The sequence below is a fragment of the Ammospiza nelsoni genome, chromosome 3 (assembly GCF_027579445.1).
Source record: "Ammospiza nelsoni isolate bAmmNel1 chromosome 3, bAmmNel1.pri, whole genome shotgun sequence".
NCBI classification, from domain to species: domain Eukaryota; kingdom Metazoa; phylum Chordata; class Aves; order Passeriformes; family Passerellidae; genus Ammospiza; species Ammospiza nelsoni.
In genome coordinates, this window is record NC_080635.1 from 89176177 (window position 1) to 89204122 (window position 27946).

Below are 27946 nucleotides of genomic sequence, written 5' to 3' on the forward strand. Positions count from 1 at the left end.
ATGGAGATAGAAATAGCTGTGAGAAGAGAGTGTATAATGAATTAACATTTCTTATCCAGCATATAAATACTGAATGTTATCTAAAATATGAGCCATGATTGGGCTTTGCTACCTCTAGCTGCTTTGTTATTCTAATATTTCCACTATTGAAAGGGAGATAAATGGAGAAACGGAGTTCTCATGCCATTGTTTCTGCTTGTCCACAGCAGCATTAAACATAGGGTTTAAATCACAGCATATTTGTTCCTGCAGATATGAGTTCTTGTGCCACCATCATTCTGGTGCTTTGTGTCTCAACATATTTCACAGTCTTGAAGGTCTGATTTCCTGACCTGTTTCTCCTTTACTGTTGTCACTGTAGTGATAAGCTTGTGCCTTGCAGTCACAATGAATGCAAGATAATATCTCCCTGTCCCCGCCTCCAAAACCACAATGTTTTTCCTTTTCTTCTGGACTAAATAGAGAGAACCATCTCATTCTCTGTTTTTAACAAAACTGATATGTGTTATTAACCTGGAGAGTGTTTTATAGGATGGAGAATACACCAAACATTGCTTTAAGTCAGCCCTCACTCAATGACGTATCATAACCTACTGTTGCATATTACAATGGTTCAAAGCAAAGGCAAATTTAGCTTTCCAACCTAGAATTTGTCTAACAGCTAAAATTACATTAATCTTTCAAGCTGTTCTTTCTACTTGACAATTAGGTTTTTCTGTGGCTGTTGGATATATTGGGTGAAGTAATATATTATTTATTGAACAATTAAAAAGCCCACAAATATTTGGTAATTTTGTGATTAAGAGCTTACATAAATAATGCAGTTTAAAAAACTAGCTAAAAATATGCGTAAAATAAAATAAAAAGAGAAATTACAGGCAAGATAGATTTTTCCTGAGCTAAGAAAAATAACCCAAATTTGGACTTTGGGTCAAGTTTTGCTTTGTCAGCAGGGACAAGATTTCAACCGCTATATCTGTCTCTCCAATAGCTAAGCTGAAAATTTTATAACATCTTTTTGTTTAAGGACCAAATACAGTAAAAAAATTGTGAAAATAAGATTCATGAGTAGCGTGGGGAAATCAGTAGGGATCTGATTTTTCCTCCTCCTTCCACTGCAAAAGAAAAGCACACACACTAGAGCCAGCAGGTGTATGATTGCATCCTTTATGGCTGACTGCTCCATTGTTAAGTACCAAGTCAGCTGCTGACTTATACAGCAAACTGGTTTTTGAGGTATTTTAGTGAAACACCTGAGGTTACTCTCATAGTCCAATCTGGGACCAGACTATAGATTAATTATTTGTTTCCCTGGTCTGCCATCCAACATATTGCATAAGTCTTCTCTCTCCTTAACTGATCAAGATTGTATTCCACATGGGAGATGAAAACAAATTTACTCCTAAAATGGGTTGAAAAGTGCTTACAGAAGGTGATAGGACATAGCAACAGGCATTTCCTAAGGAGTTTAGAGGCGGCAGCCAAAGACCTCCTCTGTTAATTTCTCTAGAGATCAAATGAGAGAGAACTAAGCGCGGAGGGAGTGCCAGATCCCGTGGAAGCTGCCGAAGAACTGCTGCGTGTCATCTGGACGCGGTCCGGCTCAGCGTTTGTGTTAAGAGAAGAAATGTACGCAGAGGGTGTGCCAGCGGCAGCCGAGGCCGCTCCCGGAGGCGGGAAGCTTCACTCCGTGCCCTGGCCGCAGGAGGTGGGCAGAGGCAGGGGCAGCGCTGCAGGGGCAGAGGCAGGGGCCGCGCTGTACGGGCGGGAGTCAGCACGGCCCCCGCTCGGAGCGCCCGGAGCGGCGGGCGGGCCCGGCGGGCGCTGTCCCCGAGCCGGTGCTGAAGGGGCGGCCCCGCTCAGCGCCTGTGGCCCCGCTCAGCTCCCGTGGCCCCGCTCAGCGCCTGTGGCCCCGCTCAGCTCCCGTGGCCCCGCTCGGCTCCTGTGGCCCCGCTCGGCTCCTGTGGCCCCGCTCGGCTCCCGTGGCCCCGCTCGGCTCCTGTGGCCCCGCTCAGCTCCCGTGGCCCCGCTCGGCTCCCGTGGCCCCGCTCGGCACCTGTGGCCCCGCTCCGGCACCTGCGGCCCCGCTCCGGCACCTGCGGCCCCCCTCGGCTCCTGTGGCAGCGCCATGGCCACAGCCGCCCTCCTCGGCCCCGGTAAGTGCGGCGGGGGGGCAGCTCCGGCCGCCCCTTCCTTCCCTCTGTCCCTCGGCACGGCTCCTGCTCCCGCGGGTGTCAGGCTTGGCTCGGCCCCGGGAGCGCTCCCCGGCAGGGCTGGGGCAGGGCGGCGGGAAGCAGGAGCGGAGCGGAGCGGCCCGGACGCCTGCTCTGGGTGAACAGCCGCTTGTCTGCTGGCCGGGGAGCGCTGGGTGCTGCCAGGGCTACACACAGGGCTGCTCACACTGCCTTTGGGCTTGAGTGGAGAAAAGGGGAAAGTCAACAAGGCTGGTACAGAAAGATTTGGTACAGGAGAATATGGTGAGACAAGTATGTTGTATGTTAACTTTTGTTATTCTCCTTTTCTCCTCACTATATACATGCTCTTCTCTCTTTAACACCCCACTACTCTAAACTGATATTTCCGTGTTAAAAGTATTCTGTAGGTAGTTCTGTCCTAGGTTTTGTTAAAATAAAGTTGTCTTTTTATCACTTTTCAACTATATTCAAAGTATATTCAGCTGTAGTTTGCCATTTTGCCTTTGGAGCTTGTTATCCTACTGCTCTTGCCATTGGATAGAAACCACAGCTTGGCTTCCTAATATTCATTATTACTTACTTGCATTATTTTAGGATTGCAGAATTGGGAAATGTAATTCTTCCATTCCTTGATTCCCAATCTGCAAAATGAAGGTGCTAAAATATTTCTATTTTTCCTCCTTTTAAATTTAGGCACCAAATTCTACAGAAAACAGAGAATTGTACACCTACCCAGCAAATCAATAGGCCTTTGCATAAAAATACAGACATCTGTAGAAATTTAAATGTGTGTCTTCTTGTCAATATGGATCCTGCTAAAAGTTTTAGCTGCAAACTAACTCTTAAATACCCTCAACTCTTCTATGCAGAATCCCTTAGTATTCCAAACACTAGAGTAAATAATTAGAGAGAGCAACTAAAGTAATATCTGTCAGTTTAAGAAATTGTATAAGCTACAGTGCCCTGGACTCTAAAATCGTATGGGACAGTTTGTTTCATGTAGGTTTCTGGCTGAGTACCCCCTCTGTACTGCTGAGGAATCAAAGACCCATCCATAATAGGTCATTAGACCTAAAGAAGCCCTTCCTTCGGCTGAAGGGCCTTAAATCATAGATTATGCTACTCACCTCTTTATTTTGCAAAAATATCCCCTCTTATTTTGGGACCACTTTCCAGTTAGGTTCAAAACGGGCAGCAGTGTGAAATACTCCCTAAAACGTAGCAGGAAGGCTGTGCAGTCAGTCCTGTTTTGACTGTCCCAGCCACTGGTCCTTGAAAACTGTCTGAACACGAGGAAGAGAGCACAGAGACTTTGTGATGTGAATCCTAGTCAGATGAGTAAACCTTCTGTTGTGTAAGAACCTAAAAAATAGATAAACAGTCATCCAGAAAAATACCTTTTCTTAATAAATATGTGGGTTTATAATTTTGTATTGTTTTATATATGCAGTCATTTTGCCCTGTAAGGTATTTGGCAACTTTTTTTTTTCCTGTCATCTGAATAAATAGTGAGGAATTTCAAAATAAGAAAGACCTTTTGGAGGCAGTCCTAGAACTAAAATGCTGCCATAATAAGCCATAATTGTCCTATGGATAGGGCCAGCTGCACATTCCTCAAGGCCAAGAGGTAGGAGCTGTTTCTGTCAGTATGTCCTCAAGGCTGATGGGCAGACAGAGCCTGGGAGTGTTTGAGGCTGGAAATCACCACCAGTCCTGCATGGATCTGGGAACTGTCGGGAATATGCACCACTGAGCAAGGATTAGCACCAGCTATAATAAGCACATGTGGCCTCTTTGTTGTCTCACAGGCACACTAGTTGCTGTTGCACCTGTCCATTGTTATGTATTAAATGTTGCTTCATATTTATTGACACGCGTCCGAAAAGTGTTCCCTACAGCAGCAGCATTATATCCCTGGCAAATAATTTCCAGAAGGAATGGCATCACCTCTAAGCAGTAGTGGCTCTTTGAGGTTATCAAGAGGGATATTTGATATATAATTTCTTATTCTAAAATGCATAATTGAAAAAAAGTTAATTTCTTCAGCTAGGGTCTGAACAAATCCTGAAGCAACATTTCATGCCTCTTGCAAATGAGGTTTAAGGGATTAAACAATGCTGGAAACCACTCAAATTCCACAATAATTTACCTGAACATGACGGTGGGGGGGGAAGGTATTTTGTCAGAAAGATGCTGTGTTCTTCAACAACTAAAGAAAACACATCAGGTGTTCAGCAGGTAGTTTGATAAGGTCTGAAATCAGTGACTGAAACTTAATTTTATAGAAAATAAAGACACATGATTACAAATTAGAGGTTGCCTTACCATGGGGATGTTAATGAAAGAGCTAAACCCCATCTGATTTATCCTTTCTTAACAAGGCAATTTAATTTTCTACTGATAAGTCACAGGCAGTGCTGCTATAAATTTTTTTTTTACCTTGAAACCTCCAGAACTTTTTAATGTAATTAGCAGGCTCAATGCACTCAGGAAAGCAGATGAAGACATATATGTGAAGATTGCTTTCAAGAAATTATGCATCTGTGAAATAAAAATAAAGAGAGTGAAGAGTACTGTATTTATAAAATAAAATCATATTTATTATTTAACAGTTTTGTAGTTGTCAAATCTCTTTCCCACACTCTATTCATAGGAATTCCTAAACAGCTTCGTTTGGTGAGATTTCATGTGAATAAAGTACTGTTTATTCTGAATTTTATACTGTCTTCCTTTCTGTAATTTATTATGGAGCTCAGAACTGCAACAATTTCTATATATCCATGCATCAATGTCATATATAACTATGGTTACTGTTATAATACTGGGGCAAAACCAATGCAAAATATGCCACACTGAAACTTTGAACATTTAAATTTAATTTTCCAGTTACAAAGTGGAGGAAAACTTTGTTCTGCTAAAATTTAATTTGATAGCAAACTTGAATCTATAGAAAAAACCATAGTAAATTATATTTTTAAAATCTGTGTTTAAAGGAAAAGGGTCAGTACAGTATCTACTGCTTTAAATAGTCATTATATTCTGTTTTTACAGTGTTGTTCATTTACTTCACATGTATATCTACTGTCCAGACTACTGACTGTCTGCACTTGAGGGAGCAATGTATTAATGCTGGAAATGGATGTGAGAGTGTCTGGAATGTGGTTGAAGATGCCTGCAATATTTCAGGTAATTCTGTATGGTGTACGCACCTTGATTTTGAATTGCTATATGCAATTGCATGTTCATAGTTTATTACAATATTGCTCGGTAACTAAATGAAGTCTGTGAAATCTCAAAGAGAAAAATTAGGGCAGAATACAATCAGCTTCTGAAATCCTTTGCAATGGCCAACCCTACTTTTAGTAACAGTCACACTGTCTCTTCAAGAAAGTGATAGGTGAAATTTCTGCACTAGGAACAAACTCAGAGCCTGAACCAACTCAAGAAGTCTGAATTCAGCAGAAATTAGGCTTCTGTGGGATCCTGTTAAAAAAAGCCTGTGTGCAACTGGGGAAGAAGTTCCAGCTTTGTTTTACACAATTTGCAGGAGTTGATCTGCCCCTCCCTGGCAGTGTCCAAGGCCAGGTTGGACGGGGCTTTGAGGAACCTGTTCCAGTGGAACACATCCCTGCCAATGGCAGAGGGGTTGAAGGTCCCTTCCAATCTAAACAATTCTGTGGTTCTGTAATATAACACAATACCCAAAACAATGTGGTAGTTACTTAGAGTAATTTTTAATTATTGTACTAGAATAAGAAACAGATAAAACATTCACCTCTAGTATGAGCTACCTGAATGAATGCCTCTGTCTGATCTGTTGCATGTATTTGATGTTCCAAATGTCCCAAGTCACAAGACAATATTTGAAATAATTAGAGTAGAAAATTCTCTTTGGGGTCTTTCTTAGTGTGTCCCTTTCCAGATACTTATCTACTTTGCATAAAATGTCTGAATACTTTTAAGAAGGGATGAAGTAAATGAAAAGTATATGATAATATAACAGTTACAACAGTTCCCAAAGCAGCTGGGCTTCAGCCCATTTTTTATTGATCTGTTGAATATTTTATGTGAAATGAAACAGTTTCAAAAGATATGGCTGCTGTTTAGAAAAAAAATAAATTGGAATATGCAGTACTTTCTGGCTCAAGTGCCCTAAAGATGAGCTCTCCAGGACCAAAACAGAACAAGCTGAATTTACTTCTCTCACATCATTCACAAACACATTAGCACCAGGACTACTTGCCACAAAGATATATATTTGTGCTGTAGCCTGTTAATCTTGGTACCCTGCAGCCAGATGAAATGGGCAAACATGATGGCTTCTGTGGCCCCCCTTTGGATGTATGACATTGTCCCATAATATGACATTTCTCTTTCTTATTATCCTATGTACTTATTCACTGATATTAAAGATATTTGTAACTGGGCCAGAGAAATCTTCCAGAAATACTCATTCTTGTGACTGCTTGTTTGGACTTGCATCTGTATATTTCCTTAGGACAATAGCTTTTGGCAAGGACTCTCCAGCATTGCAGAGCACCCAGATATTGTGTTGGGTCTAGGACAAATTATACTAAATGTGCTTATTAGTACCATGATCCTAGAGCATGTGAATCCATTCAGACAGCTGGTGGTACCTCTCAGACAGCCCACAGAAACAGTGATAGAAAACCCACCAGCAGCATCTTCAGTAAGAGTAACATTACACTGACTGTCATGTGCAAGTCTAGAAACTTCATGCTGTAGGAATGGAAAATGTCCTTTGAGCACAAACATGTTACTTGGAGGCAATAGACAATGGGGTAAATACTTGTTTTGTTAGTTTCTTTGTGGAAAACCTAACTACAAATTATAATGAAACTCCTTTGGGGTACGAGTTCGATAACTCAGTTCCCATCAGACTGTAACCTCAAAGTTAAATGTGTACATTATCAGAACCTGCATCTTTTGCTCTTCAGTGCAGGTCTGGGAACACTCTCCAAACTACTGCCTAAGTCACTCCTTTCCTGTCAAATTTTCCATCACTTCTTCCCCACTATCCAGCAGCATTTCAAGAGTCTCAGTTTATAATCTTCAGGATCCAATCCTTCTTTCACCTCTGTGGCCAAAATGTGGTGGAAAGAAAAAACAGAGTCAGGATAGAAAATATAGAAATATTAAATTTTGATGAAATAAGATTTTTCATTTTGAAAAGATCAAAAGAGTTTCAGCACTGCTGAATGAAGATTTTTAGGTTTGGGTTTTTATGGTGTATTTGTGGGATTGGTTATTTGTTTGTTTTCCTTCTGTTGTTTCAATGTGAAAAAAGACATTTCTGAACACTGATTTAACCATAAGTATAAATTTTCTTTATTTTTTTGAATGGGAAACAGGAAAGGTTTTCAAAAAAAAACCAACTCAGATCTCTTTCATTTTAAGGAATCACATTTTGAATTAGATCTGTATGAGTTTAATTTTCCTAGAATAGCAGACTCATTGAGGTTGGAAGGAACTCTGGAGATCTATTCAAACTGTGGTCTCACCAGTGCTAGAGAGGAAAACCTCACACTTTCCCCTGCAGTCTTCAAATTCAATTCCCACTGAGATGACTGAAGAGCTGATTAAGCAAAAGCAGAGATTATCACCCTGGGAGTGTCAGCTTCTACTCTGCCATGCCTCTATCTGTGGTCCTGTGTACGTGAATTGTGCACCTATAAATAAATCAAATTATGAATAATGGCTGCCAAACATTAGGTTGAGAGAGCATTTTTTTTCTTAAATGCCTTAGAAGCATATGTATAAGATAAAATATATTACCTAGAACTAATCCCTGGTAAAGCAACAATAATTGAAAACCAGTAATAAAATATTTTCTGCTGCTAATCACAGCTGAATCAATACCATGTACAAACAGAGCAATACTGATAATAGGTTATTTCTACACAGTTTTTAAGAAGTCATGCAAGGGAGCCCCATAAATCTGATGTGCTTCCTGCTTGTGTCCGTGCCCTTTGCGTGTTGGTGGCCTCACAGCCTCTCCCCAGCTCCAGCTGTCAGGTGCTGACTCAGCACGGTGAGATCACAGCACAGGGGCACTGAACTCAGCCCCAGCTCCTGGCCACGACTGGTCAGTGCCATGCAAACAGGTGAGCTGAGTGAGGCTGGGGTGCTGTGCAAAATACACTGGGGCATGGGGGTTTGTTCTTCTAGTTCTACTCACCTTCACCCTTGAGGTGTGATCTGGACCTTGAAAAAGACAGTCACAAATTTTCAGAATAAGCTAATTTTTACACCAGCCCCTCCTTGATCTTTATTGCTGTCTTTCTACTGGAATATATTTTCCTGAAATTCTTTTATTCTCCCTTTCTTAGTTGATAAAATGCAGAGTAGAATATCCACACACTCATCTTCGTGGGCCATGTCACTGCATCCTTTCCATCCTGTTTATATGGTCAGGAAGTATCCTATGTCTGTGACCTTCAATAAATCTCCTGAGTTCCTTGACTTGTGGAACTGTGAGTGCTAAGGGTCTGGGGTCATGATCTACTTCTGAAAAAGCAGAAGGAAATTTGAAGATGGGGTTGGAGAGATACAGGCAACCCCAGCCACCATCACCTCTTTCTTTGCTGATGGAAGAGGTGGAGTGGGAGCAGAGGCTGGGACCTGCAGCTCTTGCTGGCCTGGGACATTCCCCACTGGCAGTGTATTATTTGATATATCCCCCAAACCCTCCTTAGTCAGCAGCTGGAGAAAGGGCAATGCAGAGACTGTTGGTAAAAAGGGGGATCAGGACAGGGATGTGAAGTCAGGAATAGCTGATTCTCATCACTTCAGGCAGTGGCAAAATGCAGTGTTTCCTCCTGCAGAGCTTTGCCTCCACTGCCTTCCACTGCTATTTGTGTCAGCAACATATAAGTGATTTTAAAGACGTGTTCACATCAAAGCTTGCCCGTGGTGCTGGTGACAGAGAACTTCTTGTCACTTGCAGTTTTACTGAGTGCAGAGTCTTTGCTGCCCCACACCTGTGGGGAGCAGCCAGGCAGGGAGCAGGCAGCACCATTTGCAGGGCAGAGACATCAGCCTGTGTGCTCAGGAGACAGAAACCAGCCCTCATGCTGCCCTGTGACCTGGCTGGATCTCGTGAGCCACAGACTGCTTCTCTTACATATTGTGAGACATTTAATATCTATGAGGTAAAGAGAGGAAATGTGCTGGTTTGGGGATCCACATACCTGTTTTGACAAGGTAAATCATGGCTTTCACAAAATAAAACTTATCTAAATCAAATTAAATTGCTTCACTTGTAACATTCTTAAGTAATGTATAACTTTCTTAAGCAATAATAAATCATATAATCATATCATGATAACGATTGAGGGGACCTTAGAGATCATCTAGCCCCAGTCCCCCCTGCCATGGGCAGGGACACTTCCCACTAGACCAGGTTGCTCAAGGCCTTACCAAACTGGCTTTGAACATTGCCAGGGATGGGGCATTTACAGCCTCCCTGGGCAACCTCTTCTGATGTCTCATCAACCTCACAGTAAAAAATTTCTTCCTAAAATCTAACCTAAATTTCTCTTCTTTCAATTTGTACCCATTACTCCTTGTTCTACAGGAGTTCTACACTACAGTTCCTGACAAAGAGTCCCTCTCTGGCTTCCCTTAGGCCCCTTCAGATACTGAAGGTTGTGAGGTCTCCACACCACCTTCTCTTCTCCAGGCCCAGCTTTCTCAGCTGTTCCTTGTAGGGGAAGAGCTCCAGTGCTGTTATCAACTTCCTGGCCCTTGTCTGGACTTGCTCCCACAGTCCCATGTCCTTCTTATGCTGAGGACACCAGAGCTGGATGCAGCACTCCAGCTGGGGTCTCATGGGAGCAGAGTAGAGGTGTAGAATCACCTCCTTCCACATGCTGGCCACGCTGCTTTTGATGCAGCCCAGGGCACACTTGGCTTTGAGTGAGCGCTCACTGTCAGCTCATGATGGGCTTTTCATCCACCTTTGCAGCCAAGTCTCATTCTGCAGGGCTGCTCTCAATCCTTTCTCTGCCCAGCCTGCAGGTGTGTCTGGCATTGCCATGACCCAGGTGCAGGACCTTGCCCTTTGCTTCATTGAACATCGTAAGGTTTGCATTGTCCCACTTCTCAGGCCTGCCAGGATCCCTCCAGGGGCATCCCTTCCCTCCAACGTGCCAACTGCACCACACAGCTTGGTGCCATCAGCAAATTTGCTGAGGATGCACACAGTCCCACTATCATCATAACAATAATATTTTTTAAAAGCTTTCAGCTCATAAAGTAGATGGTTGATTGATTTACCTTTGTACCACAAACTAGTACATGTTCTTTATTTTCACCACACATACGTGGAAAATATGACCTGACATCCTGTGTGTCTTTACCATTGAGTCCAAGTGCACATGCAAATAGACTTGAAACTAGGCCAGCAAACTAAGGTTCCTGGACCTTTTTTTAAATGTTAACTTCTCCCTCATTTTTATTCAAAAAATCCTAAAAATCAGACTATTCTTGGGCTGCTTTAAATTTGTTGTCGTTCTTAAACTTAGGCAGTGAAGTTGTTCTGTGGGGCAGGGGTTCAAGGGAATATCCAAATGGCATTTTTAGGCTTGCACCACCCTCAAATGAGAGAGAGAAGAGCAAGCATCTCCTCAGCCTGGGGTTCTCATCACCATTATCATGGGGCTGCCTTTGCCCTCTGTGTCCTGTCTCTCACTCCATCACACAGTGATGCCTCAAGCCTGCACTCTGTGTTCCTGTCCCTGTACCAGGCACCTCATTTCTGCTACACAGGACCAAGATAAGTCTCTCAGTTCAGGCTGTACCCCTTCCACGCCTAGGCACCTTTTTAGTTTGGTCTCAGTGCTTGATCTGCCTAAAATAAAAGATGTGAGTTTAAGGTTTTATGTACTTTGAGAGAAGATCTTCTGGCAATGGATTGGATCAAATAAAAGAACTCAATATTGTACCCACAGCTTTATTATATTACTTTGAATATTATTTAAAATTTGTAAAATAAGACTGTCTTCTCTTGGCAAAGCATAATATTTTTGTTTTTCAATTGAATTGTTTTACGTAACCATATCCCTTAAGCATTCATAAGCATTAATGAAATTATAATTTTAATGGCAAGTTCTAGGTAATAGATGCAAGGCAGAAGACAGTGTTGGATGTAATAGAATAATCCAGGTCCTGGCTGATGAATACCCAGAATTTAGAAACTGTGTCTGCACTAAAGACGATATCTGTAGCATCACAACTTTGCTTGGGGAACTGTGCAGCATCAACAAAGGTAACTGAACATGAAGGTGTAATTATGAAGACCAAACCCAGTAATTTTGCAACCACCATTTTAAGTGGATTCAACTTTCTTTGCATATTCTCAAGTGTGATAAATGCCCCCCAAAATTAGTCTTGTCTTCTCTTTGATATTCATGCTCCATCATGCATATGAAAGAAATGCCACAAAAGCAATGAAATGCATGTGAGAAATCCAAATGACTTCTAAAACTTTTGTTGAATCCACTGGAAAGCAAGAGTGAATACACAGTGTGTGTTGAGGGCTACTCAATGCCCAGGGAAATTTAAGAGCCACTGGATCTAGGTTGTGCATATAGCCACTTTCAGTAACTTCTGAATGGGAGGATGAGTGCATGGGGATGCACAGGGGTGCAGTTGTGTCACACTGTGTTGCACGAGGACCTTCACTACATCTAGGAGAGGTTACTGGATGTGTGAAACATAGTCACCACCTGCATAAAGCTGTACATAATATTCAGAGTGCATCTTTTAAAAATATTATTGTAATCAATGAGCCAAGCTCCCCTCAATTTATTTTTATTTTTCTGAGAACCCCTATCCCTGCAGAAAGTCTATCTCTGTAATTGAGAATTGCTTAGTACATGAAGAAGTTGCAGTTTCTGGTTCAAAGTCTCCTGGCATAATGATTAGCAAAGCTGACACAAGAGATAAAATCAGCCAGTGAATGAGAGTGCAAAGTGAGTTTCAAAGTGATTCCTGGCACTGATCCATCACACCCTGCTGGCCTCACACAGCATTCATCATAGTACTAGACTGGACATTCATATAGTACTAGACTATGTGGCCTTATTGCAGAGGGAATAGTAACATCCTGATCTGCCCCAAACTCCTTGCCTCAAACAAGAAGGATGGATATCTGAAGCCTAATGTTGCTGTCATTGGAACAGTTGCTTTTGCTTCTAGCAAAATGATATCTTTTTTTTTTTTTTTTTTACAATTGACATTACATTTCTCACCACTATAGAAACAAGTTTGGATAGACTTACAGTAGTGTTGAGTTTACCTACAAGGGACAGCATATGGTGTTGCTAGGCACTTTCAGGAGTAATTCTCCCTGTCTAACTTCAATTGCTATTTTAGGTAATGAATCAACCATCTTCTGGAGTTGTCATTCTCTCTTTAAAAATGATGCATTTGCTTAAGATGATAATCCATTATATGTCCAAGCTGTAGGTGGTTAAAATTATGAGAAGTTAAACTCTTTATACAGTAATTTTAGTGAGGATTTTTTACTATTGTTTTACTGCTGAACTGTTAGAGTGGACTGTACTATACAGCTAACAGCACACAGTAAACACGAGGAAGATTCATTAGTTTGTAGGACTGGAATTATTATGTGTTTGCACACAGCTCAGAATTAAGCTAGGGCTGTTTCACTCGCTGTAATACATTCAGACAAGCACCCTTTTCCCGAGTTTTGGTGCTGTGATGATGACCCATCATCCATTTGATTTATAACTGTTTGTACCTATTTCTGCAGACTATTTGGAGTCTCCCTCGCGGTCGGACCCTGAGCTGGGTGTCAGGCCCCCCAGGAGCCCCGAGGATCTGGGGAGCTGTGCTGTGGCGAGGCGGCTGTGCCGGGGGCAGCCGCGCTGCTGGGCCGCGCACCGGAGCTTGCGGCGGCACTGCCGGGCACCCGCGGGCACCTGCAGCTCCCCCCGGCCCGCCAGCTGCCTGCTGGCCTGGAGAGAGCTGAGGACAACGGCCCTGGGAAGGTGCACCTGCCCAGAGCCGCGTCGGGCCAGATGCATCAAAATCTGGAAGGGAATATTCAACAGCCCTTGCTTACAGCACTCGCAGGAGAGCCAGGCCTCGGGAGCTGGTGACAGTGATGGCAGCGATGATGACTATAATGCTGATCTTGATGGTGAGAAAAATCTGGTCACTGACACAAGTTAGTGCTCTTCCAGCAGCCTAATGCTTTCTACACAGCAGTAGTGTCCACAGTCTACAAAAAGGGATTTTTGCCTATTTGCAATTCAAATTTGGAAATATGTCCATTTTAGGAGGTTTATTTACAAATAAATTCAGAATCTGATACGATATGATAGTCTGAGTGCAAATACTGTTGTTCTTTAATGAGTTAATTTGATACAACCTGATATAAATCAGTCAATTTCAGTTTTTCGCTATAACTAGAAGCAGTATAAGACCAACAAAAATAATTTACTAATAGCAAGAATTGTCTGCTACCCTTGACTTTAGGTCATGACAAGCAGTCAGTTGAACTTGAAAACTGGTCCATTGATAAACATAATAAGGCCCCTGGTTTTTAAATATTTACAAGAAATCTGACTTTATAATGCACTGAGAAGCTCTACAAAACTCTTACTGAGTCCACAGGATCTTTAAATATGTAAAAAATGCTAGGAGCAGCCTTTGATAAACTGTGCTTTGACCCCAAAGCTTATGAATATATGTAATAGTGAATTCAGAATTTGTTAGTGGGTTTTATTTGGTCAAATTAATTTGTTTTATTCTTATTTATTTTTATTCCTGGTGCTATGCCAGCAAGACAGCCAATACTTTAAACTTAAAAGGCTAAGATATATTTACAATTTATGCCTGTACCTGTATCTTTTTCTTCTAGACAATATTAGTATGGAAACAAAATTACAATGGGGTTTATCTGCTCTCTCCAAACAAGGTAAGTCTGAATTTACTTATGAATCCTAATAAATAATTTCAGCTCAATTTTCAGAGAGTGTACAACATTCCTTCAGATTAAAATTAATACTTTTCATTGAAATGGATGAGCAGGGAGTTAAAAGACCAGACATATCTTTAGTTAAGGTACTGGGTAGAGAAGAACCCAAAAATCAAGTAATGTAAAAGGAAATCAGGTAACAACCATGATTCTGCCAAACTTACAGAGGCAAATCTTACCCCATAAGCATTTTAGGGTCTAGAATTTTCTAGATATCTTTGGAAGGTTTATTTCAGTCTCAAAATACCTAAACTGATGTTAAAAGCACAAAAAGGCCATTTATATTCTCTTCATTACTTGAGCATAGGACTGCACACTGGAGATTTCACCTGTTTCAGGAGGGTTGCTTGTGAGCAGTGCAAGCAGAGCAAGAAAGAAGTATGAAGTTAATCAGTAGGCTTAAAAGAAGCAAGAAAGAAGGAGGACCTGGATCACAATTTTGGGAATCAAGCTTGATTTACTGGAATTATGTAGACAAGACACCTACCATTCATCACTTGAGAAAAATTTTCTTGAGATTTTATTTTAAAAGCTGTTATTGGTTTTAGCACACACAACAAACAGGAGCTGTTTGGATGTGAACAGGGAGTGTGTTGAAGATGAAGTGTGTAACAAACAGCTGTCCCTGTACCTAAAATTGTGCTCAGTAAATAAGAAGTGCAATGTGGAAGGATGTCAAGCAGCCATAAGGTTCTTCTATGGAAACATGCCTTTTGAAGTTGCCCAAATGATGATATTTTGTGACTGCATCCAGCATGATGAATCCTGCCACAGAGCCAAAGAACTTCTCCATGGCAAGCCCTGTGCAGTTACCGTAGTTCCACCCCCATCATGTCTGAATGTAATCCAGATGTGTGAAGAGAATGAATTGTGCAGGTGAGTAGAAGTATTTTGCCCACTAAGGTGCTTTTTAATAATGGTTTTGTCAAACCATTTTTATTATACTATATATATCCCAGCCATAACAAAATTATTTTCTGCAGTGTATCTGCTGTGTTTGACATCATCACAGATGTTTGGATCAACTGTGGTAATTCCTGAAGTAATCCCACAAGTAAACTGAAGTGATTAATTTTCAGAAAGGTTCGGAATCTAATGCATGCTTTTCTTCTGCCTGTATCATGACACTTAACACCATTTCTGCTGGACAAACTATGCTATTTCATATTTTCATTACCCCTTTCTTCAGATAACACCTGCCTGTCTGTACCTTTGCCCTCCAGCAGTTTGCCCAAGTCGTGCAGCAGACCAGACAAAGTTTGTTTGGTAAAAGTAATTACCTTTCAAGGGCAGAGTCTGACCCTTTGTACCCAACAGCCATGCAACCAGCTTGGCCTGTTCAAAAATCTTTTATCTCATTCTCTTCATCTCAAGGATACTTGCAAAAGCTTTGAAAAATCTGGCCTGAAACATGCATAGACCACCAAACTCATGAAGGATAATGCCTTTCCAACATTTCATTTTATATTTTTAAAACATGCAACAGGATTACCCATATTTGCATTTCTACCTAATTGCCTCCTTTTAAGGACAGTCAAGTGGCCCACTTCGTTTTTCAGTGTGGTCACCTTGTGGGTTAGAGTTGAATTTTACCTCAAAGCTGTGCTGAAATTAACCTTCAGTCAATAAACCAGGAGGCTAAGAGATGGCTTTGGTTTTGTGCAGATTATTCAGATTGATGTCAGTGAGAACAGCCAAAGGGCTATAAATGTATGTCTGTACATGTATAGACATGTAATGTCATTATGGCTGAATTCCCCATCATTTTGGGAACATTAATGTTTCCTGGCACTGACAATAAATGCATATAATTAGCAAAATTAGTCTGTGAATTACAGCTAGTCACATCCATAAATCAGGAGGTGAATGAAAATAATTCCATTAGAACAGAGGTGGCATCTGCTTTGAGATCCTTGCTTGTGTAATAAAAATATTTACAAAAATTTTCTACCCAGTATTGCAACAGTCCGTGCTTTTCCATGTGACATGCCTGTGGCTACTACACAATATCAACAGCAAATTAATAACATATATAACATATATGTTATTAACATATATAACAAATTAATAACATATATAAATTATTATATGTTATAACATAGATGATTAAGGAAGAATATTTTAATAGCTTAAGGTACTATATACTAGACTTTACCTTTATCATCCCCTAAAATTTAATATTATAAATTTGTTTTTAACATTTATCTACATATTTTTAGTTAATTTATAATGGATATTTTCTATTGTCATATAGAGTGCATTAAAAGCCAATTTTATTCCATCCCAACAGCAACTAAATGGAAATAATTTGAGATTACTGAACTGGGTAACAAGTTAATTCTTCCTGTAATTTATCTCTACTATCAATTTATCTTTAAGTTCACTGTGCTTTTTCCTGAGCCTTTGACATTGTATATTGTGTTAACATTTGGGGGGCCAAGGGGTTGACAGTGGATGTAGATTATTTAATGCTAAATAAGTTGAATGCTTAGTCTTCCTTCACACTGCTCAAAAATGGATCCATTAGAACAGCACATGGTGTGGTTTCATTGGGATGACAGGTCTAATTCCTGTATTCACATTTCTTCTCTGAGTATCTGAGACTGTTGGAATTCACACTGTGTTTCCTGGACTCTGGGAAGCAGGGGCTGATTAGAAGTGCTGCTGCTTTTTCTCAAAATCAGAGCAGAATTTATATCAGCTATCAGCGAATATTGCAATTTTTAAGGCTTAAGTGGTACCTTGGAAATACACTCTCTTTAGTGGTGTTCATTAAACGTCTTTTTATGAAGTCACATTTGTTAAAGTGCCATTGTACACTTCTTTTGTTTTTCTTTATTTTTTTCCCCCCACCAGGAAAAAATACACAACTTTTCAGTCAAAGTGTTGGAGACATGTGACAAAAAAATGTTATAATGATGAAGCTTGTCTTGAAACCTTGCTCAAGCGTGACGTGCCCTGTTCTGCCACCACTGATTGCAAAGCAGCCTTCGTCAGCATCTGGGGCACGATGCTGCTCACAGAGTGCACCTGCCAAAACGTGCCTCCCGTGGAGCAGCCTTTGTGTGAGCTCTTCCACCACATGCTGCACAGCAAATCCTGCTTCAGGGACTTGCGTGAGTAACACTTACAACTTAGATAATCTGTTTTAAAGAGAATTAAGATCCTAATTTACATCAAATCTTTGCTACCACTGGTTTCAGCAAGATCTGCAGCTCTGGGTTTTTAAAAACACAAATCAAAACAAAAATTGAACATGTTGCCATTATAGTGCAAGAGTTCTATTGTCATTACATTGCAAGGGTTCCATATTGCTGGAGTTTCATACCTCCTTGATGTTTCTTGTAGGCACCTCCTCGAGGCACTGACTCTTCCTTGTCCTCACAGCAGCCAAGTGATTCCAGATCCCCTCAACCAACCACTCCACTATTTTAATAACACTCCTCTTATTGGCTACAGCTGTGGCCTGCTCCTAATCTTTAATAATTGGCTCAGCTGCAACTCTTTAGGGGGTAAGATTACGTTCCTAGATACATGACATACTACCTTTATTTACTATGTTCTATCTCCCTACAGAACATAGAGTTTTCCTCCTCTGGTATTGGGAAAAATGAAATTGGCCACATGTCTCATTACCTGAATTTTCTGAAATAAAGAAATAATTTCTAGAGTCTATATTAATATGCAGATTAGATAAGTCTACAAATAATACAGATAAAGTTTACAAATAATACAAAGTAGCATTTGGGGTTTTTTTCTTTTCTTCTTGGAATCTGAATATTAGTAAACCTTACACATATTTAGCAACAGAGTTCATTCTGCAGAACATAGCTTCAATTATTTAAAGAAGGCTTTAGGATTTGGTCTTCAGTAAAAACACTGGATGTAATTAAGATGAACTATAGTTACTTTCACAGATTCAGTAATGAATTTCACGTGCTTAATTAGCTAAATATTTTTGTCAAATTTACATGTCTTTGCCAAACCTCTGATTTAGAGAATTGTTAATGCAATAAATGACAACATGGGAGCAAACGTTACTGTCTTAGTCTGAAACTGCAAAGTGCCTTTGAAGCAAAGCTCCTCTTTGTCCCCACTTACTGTGTCCTGGGTCACATCACAGGGTGGTTCTCTATCATAGGGTGCATGGGCCTCCTGTGGTATAAACTGAACCTGAAGGTTCATCTGCAGCCTCTGCAGTGCTCCACCTGCATGCAGACATCTGGTCCATCAACCAGAACAAAGGCCAAAGTATTCTGTTCTCCTTAAATCTCTGACTCATCACACCAACTATTTTGCAATATAAATCCTCTTAGGGTATGTTACTCACTGGTGCATCATGCCCCGTGCCAGCTATCTTCTACATGTATACTCCAAGATTATGTATATTCTTAAACTAACTTGGGAGAGGTAATGATACCTAAAGATCTCAATGAAAAGAAATGGTTCTTTCATAGTTTTGCCTGATGGACAGTGTTTTGAAAACATATATGGATTGTGTGCATGCATTTCATTGAATGAAGTAGCTGCTCTTTTAGGTCTAGAAACCAAAATTGTACCACTGATAAGGATGTCTTTTCTTTTTTTCATGTCCCTCAAAGGTTGCCCTAAAATTAAAATCAAGTTGCTGAAACACAGCTCTTAGTTTAGTTAATCATTACTCAAATCCAGACTCTGAGAAAATATTAAAAATCTTGTAACAACCCCCCTGGAAAAGTGATAATATAACACACTTAGACTTGAGACTTCTAGCAGTGATTTTGCTGATGAATATTATTTACTTGCTTGCTTTAGGGCTGAATTTAACAGTCCAAATGAGTGAGCAAATCATCATGTTAGTTATTTCTTTACCTACAAAGCAAAAAAATGATCCTCATGTGTGAATAATCAAATAATTGCTGATGAGCTTTTGCCATTCCCTGAAGCAGTCTCAGGATAAAATGGTTAGAGGGTTTTTGTGATTGAAACTTCCCTAACCTAATGGGGACTGAAGAATGGAAACTTATATTTCTTGTGTTGTGCAACAATTTCCTGGCAGTTAAACAAAAAGAATGTAGGGATCCAGAGCCTTTGGTGGATCACTACCTACTCTACAGACCACTTCCAGCTTATTGTTATTTTTGCTTTTTTTTGCTTTGTCCTAGATGTCTAGTTGTGATACAGCTAAACTGATAGTGGTGATGATCATAGGTTTTATTCCAAAGCATGTTTTTAATGCTCTGCATTTTAATACTCTGCATGGCAGTACAGAGATGTGGAGTGACTACTGTACAGTGCCCACCCAACCCCATGTGCTGAATTATTCTATTCCTCTGGCCTGGGGGTGATCTTTGGCTGACTTTCACTCTTACAATGGCAATGATCTGTAACTCTGAAAGATTTCTGGATAGGCAAATACCCAGGATCTGAGAAGGGGATCTTTGCCTCTAGAACTGGTCCATGAGTGGTGTTTGCACCATCTCATCTTCCTACCCTTGCATGGCACTGCCTTTGCTCCAAGTGCTTGTTCTCAAGGCTGTGCTCACAGTGAAAGGACTGCAGACTCAGTAAAAGGCAAGAATTGTGACTGACTGCTGCTGTGTGAAGCAGAAACACAGGGTGGATCATTGCCAATGTGAGATCAGTGTCTCAGCAGGAATAAGAAAAAATGTCAGTGAGGGAAAGAAAAAATTTAGGTCTCCAAAATACTTTAAGTCCGGGCTGTACTTTTGGATCTCACAGAAAGAAAACCAAAGACCAGGTAGGTTTAGTCCATTGTTATTTGGACAGCCAATATCCAGGCTGCAAATGTGTGCCTTTCTTATATTTCAAAAATTTCTCATCTTGTTTTTCATGTGAGTGAGCAGATGTATACTTGTATGGTTTTGCCTTCCACTCTGTAAACTATAATACTTAAGTAAACCTCCTATTTTTCATTTCAACCAAAGAGATATATTTTCAGATATATTCATAAAATTATGCCCACTGAGAGGACAGGACTTCCTGAAAAAATTTGTTGAGGTCTAACAATGCAGCTGAAGAATAAACTCTGCCTTGTGGAAATTACTTCAGACTTCTATCCCTTTCTCACCACTTCTGTGTTGGTTTGGTGGACCCAATTCTTTTTGGTGGGCCTATTTTTAAAACAGTTTATGTGAAAAGAGAATTTAAGCTCTTTTGTGGCAGAGAATGTTTTCAAAGCATGCTTGTCATCCATAAGAAAAACTGAGATGGAACAGGAAGAACTATTATGCACTCATTCAATTTGTTCATCAAATATCAGTCAACAGTATTTTTAAATAGGTCTCTTTTTAAATTATATGGTAGTTAGCAAAATATCAAGCAATATTCACTTATATTAATTTTAAAGTAATATTTTAAATGGATATTTTCTTTCCAATATCCAGGTCAAATTTCTATTCAGAAGAAGGGTTTTCACTGGGTAAATACAGAAATGCCAGGGGAAAAGATTTCCGGAGCACAGCTCCATTCTTCTGCAATTAAAGGTGAGTTTGGTCAAGTCACTCCATGACTTCCACAGCACTGCTCTCCTTGGGTGGGTTCAGGCAAGTGAGCTCGACCTGCTACTCCTTCATTTGGTCTGGAAATCTCCCTACCTGTTTGGCTTAGCTTATATATCCACAAAATAAAGTTAATCAGACTGAATCAATTACCCTGACAAATGGTTTTGAAATAGATGTCTCACAATCACTGTATTATAATTGGGGAAAATTAAGCTATTAAGCCTGCCAGAGCCTGACTCTTTGTACAGTCATTAGAGAGTAGTAGTCATAATGTGTAACACAAATTATTATCTTTGATGTCACACCTACTTCTATCTCTCTTGACTTTCTGCAGTAGTTACAGCAACAAAATTAGAAGCCACAGTAAGTGGTCTGAGAAGGGGCTTGTGTTACACTTCATCAGACTCTACCTTCTTACACAGCAGAAAGGCACACAGTACCCCTTGGGCTGAAGAGCTGCAACTTTTATTTCCTTTTATTTCTTTTACTAGAACTGCTGCTTTTCTTTCCATGCGCTTACAATAAGAAATTAAGCAACATAAAGCTAAAGGATATTGAATTAATATACAAATGTTTTCATTGCTGAAATAATATTATTTTATATTTCCTTTTGAGGGGCCCAATTACAGAGTGAGAACTATAAAGAGCTTAATGCACAAATATCACCTCTAATGAGAATGACCTGTTCTACCTTGTGCAGGGCAGATTACAATTTTCCAGACTAATACTAAAATTAGTTCCCAGAACTCTTCCTACAGAACACTTTTGACTGTGAAAAAATTAATTCAATATCTGCATGCAGTAGAAAATGAAGTGACTTCTAACCTCTCCATCCTTCAACTATTGCTGAAGTGGGCAACCTGGATAAGGGATAAAAAGGATATAAAAATGGATTAAGGGAATGGGATTCCTGAGACCTGTGTGTGCATAATTAAGCATTTGGCTGTTAGCATTAAAATTCCTTAAGAATCATGCATGTTATCCAAGTGCTCTTTGTAGCCAGAAAAGAAAGTCAGGGACCCTCAAAGGGACCCTACTCTTCAAAGGAAGAGTAGTCCAATCTTTTTGGGACTGCATTTGCTGAATATTGACTTCTCCTTGCCAATTGCTGAGGGAGCCTGAATGCCTAGTTGGAACAAGACTCTAAAGGTTAAATAATGCAAGTCATAGTACAAGAAATACTGCAGTGAGAAAATGAAAATGTGAGATATTGCACCCCTGTGACTAGTTCTAACTGCAGACCCTTTCAGTGGGTAAAATGCATTTTACATTTCACTTAGAGATTCAGATAAATATTTGCAAGAAGCAGCCTGCACCCAGTTAATTGGTTCACATTGAAGTCTGAATATTTTCCAAAAACCATTCCTTGAAGTCTTAACAGAATTTTGGATAGCTTTAGAAAAATAAAAAGAATGCTGAGCAGCCTAAACCATACAATAAAATATTCTTTCTATTGTAGCTGTCATGTACATGAGATGGGAACTTTAAGCCGTGAAAGTCTCATAGGAAGTCAGGTCAAGAAGAATTTGATTCAGGAAATCTGCCTGGTGGTAAAAACCATACTGCAAATTGTTTCATAAATCCCACTGCCAAAAATCTAACTCAGTGTCCTAGATTCAAATGCTAATAAATGTGCATTACTCAGGCTGCAAAGGGAATTATCATCTTTACAAAATATTTATGTTTAACGAAATCAAATCCCAAAAAGAATTCAAGGCACAGAGGCAAAACAGATTAGTTGTCAAGTATGGCCTTTCACGTGTGTGAAGACTTTTGAAGGCATTTGCTTCTTGGCTATTTTCTGCTCAAAAAACATGAGATAAAATCTGCTGATGTCTCTACATTAAAATCTCAGAAGAATCCTTTACTTAGTTTGTCACTGAAAGATACAAGGAACTCTTTCACCAGATGAAATGAATGGCCATCTACAGATGAACATGCTCAGAAGAAACTCAGCATGTCTTCAGCTTTTTCTTTTTAGGTTTATACTTAAAAATATAGTGTACTGTTCAAAAAAACAGTTCAATTTCTCTGTTTTATTCAGCAGCATTGCAAATCATCCCATTGGATAACATTGCTTTAATAGAAGGAGTCTTTCACAATAAATAATAAATCTAAGCATATATACCTATATTCAAATATATTTGTAAATAAATAGAACCATGGAAGTTGAAAAATTATTATTCCAGGTTTGGTGTAAAAAATGTGATGCCAGGATTTTGTGAAAATCTGGACTGGATTTAAACACATTCACATTCTCAGGAGGGAACAGGCCAACAGAGTCATCTTTGGGCTGATGCAACTCTCTTAACAAAATGTGATGTGGGCAGAGTCAGAACCATATAAAAGTTAATGAGACTTTTCCTGCAAGCATGAATTTGATCTCATTTTGAAAACAATATCAAAAAGTTATAAATCAAATAAGATTTCTCTAAACTCCTAATATGCCTACCTAATTATGCATCTTCAGCCTGGCTTTGGCTTTATCCTATGCAAATGATATCAATGACTTTACAGACCCAAATAATTTAGAAGATTGCTTCCTGCACATTGGTTTGAAAAGTGATTCATGGGGGAAGATAAGGATTTATTTTCATCACCATGGAGCTTTGAGGCTAAGTTTTGGGTTGTTTATGGAAGAGGAAACTAGAAATACAGAACACTTAGCCTGCTCTTGTGAAATACAATATAATTGGACTTGATCCAAAATTTTTGAAATTTCATCTTAAATTGTAGCGTTATCATATATTTCCTACCAAGGAGTAGAATGTTTAGATAAACAGGTAATTGGCAGGGTTTATCTGTAAGTATATCATCTGCTGTGGGAACTGAGATTAGTTCAGCTCCAGTGACTTTAATGTGTAAGGTATCAAACATTGTCAGTCTGACAGTTTTATAAATGTAGAAAAAAGCCTGTGACAAGCTGCAGGTAGCCAAGAAACCTCTGAGCAGAGGCTGGGATTAATCTGTTTGATGAACATGCACTAGCTATACCTAAGCAGGTAGATCCACAATAGCGTAAGAGTCACCAAAATTCGTCTTTGTTCCTGATAGAACTGAATCAACATCTCTTTTACCATCAATTCATCAAAAATGTAGCATTTTTTCAGATTTTGTCAAGAAAATAGAAAAAAATTCAGTTGGTCACGTCAGTGTTTTGATTGAAATGAAGCACCTTTTACAAATTTTATAAGAAAAAGATCACAATGTTCTGTTGAAAAATTTTTAGCCCACTTTTAAGCATCCATGACTGTACAATATATAATGTTAGATATAATAATTTTTGTGGTGACATACTTTAAAAGTTTCCATTTGCCTAAAATATGTGTGAAAGTCACTTTCCACTTCACAAAAGTAAGAAAGTGTTGCCCCTACAACTGCTCCTACACTTGTAAAAAGTTTTCAAAAATAGCTGCATGTACAGTTCAGACTCAAACTGAAAACAATGTCTACAAATGACTCTTTTGCTAAAACCCATCATTTCATATAAATGCTGTAACTCGAGAGCTAGGCCAACTGCTGATGTAGTTTTTAATATATGTCACTAGCAGTCCTTCTCTAAGACAGACCTCAGACAGACCTCTTTCTTCAAAAATTTACCATCTTAAATATCTTCCAGTAGGTTACTGGATTAAATGGAACGTTCACTAGATTTGTGCAAATTGTGTTTTGATCACTGCTTTCATTTTCTTACATCGGAAAACTTGAATGTGGGGTAGTTTTTTGAGAAAAAGTGAGCACAGTCCTACAATGAGTGCCAGGCAGGCCCAACACCCTGCTCAGCTCCTTGTTTTCCTTGCTGTGGAAACCATATTCACTCTCTGCTGCCAGGGCTGCTGCAGCATCCACCCCACCGGTGCTTACATTTATATGAATTTATATGACACACTACCCCTGCTGCATGCATGCAGTGCACACAGAAATGCCTCATTTATGTTTTATGTGCATATACATAACACATGGAGCACCTAATAACTGATAACTTATTCAGAGACCAGAATATGGCCTTCTCACAGCCCAGAGTGGTGGCTCAGTGCTGAGCCCAGGGATCCATCCCTTCCTTAGGGAATGTTTCACTAGCTAATAGGATGGAGAGGCTTTGGAGCAGCCAGGGCCCTCTGTGTTTGAATTCCTCTGTTAACAAAACTTACCTGAGTGTACAAAAACGGAATCTGTGCAACAGGAACGTCACAGAAAGGTCTCATGTTTTATGCTTGTGGCTCTGCATTTGTGGCCACTTGTCACACCTCTCCATCCTGTGTCCAGGGCTTATATTGCACTCCCAAGTGAAATGTTCCTTTCACATATTTGATCAAAACCAATGGATTCATTACGTCAGGGAAAAAAAGAGTTACCCCTCCTTTGGAAAATAAAATTTGTAACAGCTCCCAGTTTTTCAACAGTTGGAATTTTTAGCACATAAGCCACCAAAGTGACTTCTTGGTGAGAAGCCTAACAGAAAAAGGAAACTCTACAGGAATGGGGCCCAGAAAAACAGTGTTAGATCCCATTTGATGTTAATTTGATTCTAGGTGGAACATTGCTCCACACTGTAATTACAGTAATACATAAAAATAAGTCTAGTTGATAAGTAAGAGCCAATTCTGCTCTGATACACAGAATAACATTAAGATTTTAAAATCAAAAGGGAGAATAGTCCAAAATAAAAGTCATAGTAACAAGCTGTTCCCCTGCAGCAGAGTGAAAGGTAATGCTATACATATGAAATGCTGTTGAAGCTGGTATTTACTAAAAGAAATCTGAAAATTGCATTGGATCAAATGGCAAAGGTAGAATTATTTCTACCACTGACATACATCTAGATCTTTTCCCTCCTTTTAATTACTTTTGTCAAAACTGATAGCTAATTTGGCTCACATATGTATGATTTCCAATACAGATCTCAAATCTGATTCTTATTACTAAGCAAGCAGATGTTTCATTTCTGATTTCTGTTTTTATTTTTAGGTGAAACTGTCTACATTATTGCTTACTCCTCCTGCATAGCTCTCATCCTAGGAATAGTCCTGTTGACTCTCCTAAAGATGAGGTAATTTGATAGGGATATTAATCACTGGTTCTAGGAAATTGAAAAAACAGAAAATAAAATGTTTTGACTCAGTTAAAAGGTGGGCATTGTGATTGTCTTTAGAAACAGTCCAGCATGCCCCAGTGATGGAAAGAACTGACATTGTGGGTGTCAGCAGGGAAGGGTGAAATACGAGATGTATCTACAATGCCCTCCATTCATGCAGAGATCCCAGGCTTTGGGAGGTTTCATTTCCTGTCCCATGGCAGGGGAAGGTGAAATCTGAATTCAAAAATTCTGTGAGACTACTTTCCTAGCCCCATAGCAGGCAGGGGTAATGCAAAAAGGAAATGAGAATATTCAGCATTATAACATATTTTGAAACCAAATCTTGAATGCTGCTATTGTAGTTAAGATTCTTGCCAAATGCCATTTTTGCTCATAGGAGTCTGTAAACAACACCCACTATCCCTGCCATCCTTTTCTTTTCCTCCCTCTCTCCCTCCCTCCCTCCCTCCTTTCCTTCCTCCCTCCCTCTGTATGAGAAACTGCACATACACCAATGCTTGGTAAGAAAACAGAAATGTGCATTCACTTAGTTAAATGAACATGGCCTTTTCTTAAATGATACATTTTCTTGGACCAAATTAAATGGCCAGATTTCAAGAATTACACTGTCAGATGATAGGTAACAGAACATGATGTAGCAGGAGCTATATATAGTGGGAGGGATATTGAGTCAAATTTCATTATTAAGTTCCGAGGCAGATCAAAGAGGAATTGTAGAAAAATGCAAGAGGCAAGTCAAGGATATATGGGAACAGAGGCTTTCTCTTTAGGTTTGCAGTTACAGAAATATCAGCATATAAAGAAAATTCAGATTTAAAGAATACAGAAAATGGAAGAAAGAACAATGCATTAATAACAATGAAGGGGATTATTTTATACCACAGTGTTCATCATAAAAAGAGGAGAAATTTGCCACTGATTTCAATTAAGCCAAAGTTCAAACCAAAAGCTGTGTAGTTCATTGTTAAATACATGCACATTCTTTGTTTTCAGAGCCTGCAGAACAAAACATGAGTCAAGACGTCTCTCGCCAGACCATTCTTCTGAAACATTTATGGCCCATTATAAAAGTCACAGATGAACTACTCTCTTGCTTGTGCTTTTTAAGGCTATTCCTGAAAGCCAGCCTGTTGTACATATGTGATAATAAAATATATATTAGAAAAACTACTATAAATTATGAAATTTTGTAGTTAAGCATACAAAATATTTTTTATATTTATTAGCTTATTTTTAGCCTTTCAAAAGCTGAAAAAAGGGGTAAAAATGGTAAAACTGTGCTGTCTCTTATTTGTGTAGATCCACAGATCTGTCCTGAGCTGTACATTTCCTAGATTTTTAGATACACATGACACTGGTATAAATGCTGTATCAACAATGGCAATCTTTGAAGCCCACCCTTTCTGATCTCTACTCACCTGGAAGAAATTAAAAAAATCCACTCAGAAACATTTTAGAGACCTGATAAAGAGCACATTTGTGTCATTTTTGTATACCTGGCTCCCAGGTACCAAGTACCTGAAGCAGCAGTCACAGCAAAGCTGCCTGTAGTTTGATGGTGGAGCACTTGCAGGGTAGGAGGAGGTCAGGGTTACAGCCCCCAATGAACTAAAATGACTCTCTGGAATAATGCTTTGACTCCAAAATGTTGTTGCTGAAAATGTTTTTAATTTCTCCTCCAATATGCTTCTAAAAGAAATGAGTGGGGTTTGTCACTTTAAATACAATAACTTTAGAGAGAAATTTTTGGTCTGAATGCCCAGTGGAGAAAGTCACTTGCTTGGGGCTGCAGTGTCTGCTTCTCAGGAGAGAAGCTGTGACCCATCTCACCATCTGTGTTTCCTATTCATTGTCCCTAGGCAAGACACGAAGTGCCTGATTGTCCCCTTGCACTGTTCTGGGAGCCATGGTCCCAAACACCATCCTGGATCCCACCTTGTGCCTAGGAGCTCTGGATTTCTCTCTATAGCTGCGTTGTTTGGCTAGATTTCAGCTTCTATTTACTACCAGTGAGTTGTCTTTGTTAAATCTTCGTGACAATCTAGTCCTGGTGAGCACAAAAGAATGGACTGCTGTTTCTTATTCAGCTGTTACCATGAATAGCACAGGTGTTGCCTTGTTA

At 39.7% G+C, this 27946-nt stretch overlaps 1 protein-coding gene across 1 annotated transcript; it reads left to right on the forward strand.

The window, feature by feature from the left end:
• On the forward strand, window positions 1–26905 carry GFRAL (GDNF family receptor alpha like). Its single transcript, XM_059467685.1, has 11 exons — window positions 1–18; window positions 1511–2156; window positions 5247–5381; window positions 11326–11484; window positions 12994–13410; window positions 14107–14163; window positions 14772–15099; window positions 17080–17339; window positions 20610–20708; window positions 25695–25776; window positions 26818–26905. Exons 1-11 carry the CDS (start codon window positions 1–3, stop codon window positions 26903–26905), a joined length of 2289 nt encoding a protein of 762 aa, XP_059323668.1.
• The last annotated feature ends 1041 nt before the right edge of the window (window positions 26906–27946 follow it).

What these genes read in the sequence shown, in the direction of transcription:
- GFRAL (XM_059467685.1), top strand. An exon ending in AAATCTGGTCACTGACACAA is followed by an intron (nt 13,411 to 14,106) that starts GTTAGTGCTCTT and finishes TTTTTCTTCTAG; the next exon opens with ACAATATTAGTATGGAAACA. An exon ending in GAAGAGAATGAATTGTGCAG is followed by an intron (nt 15,100 to 17,079) that starts GTGAGTAGAAGT and finishes TCCCCCCACCAG; the next exon opens with GAAAAAATACACAACTTTTC.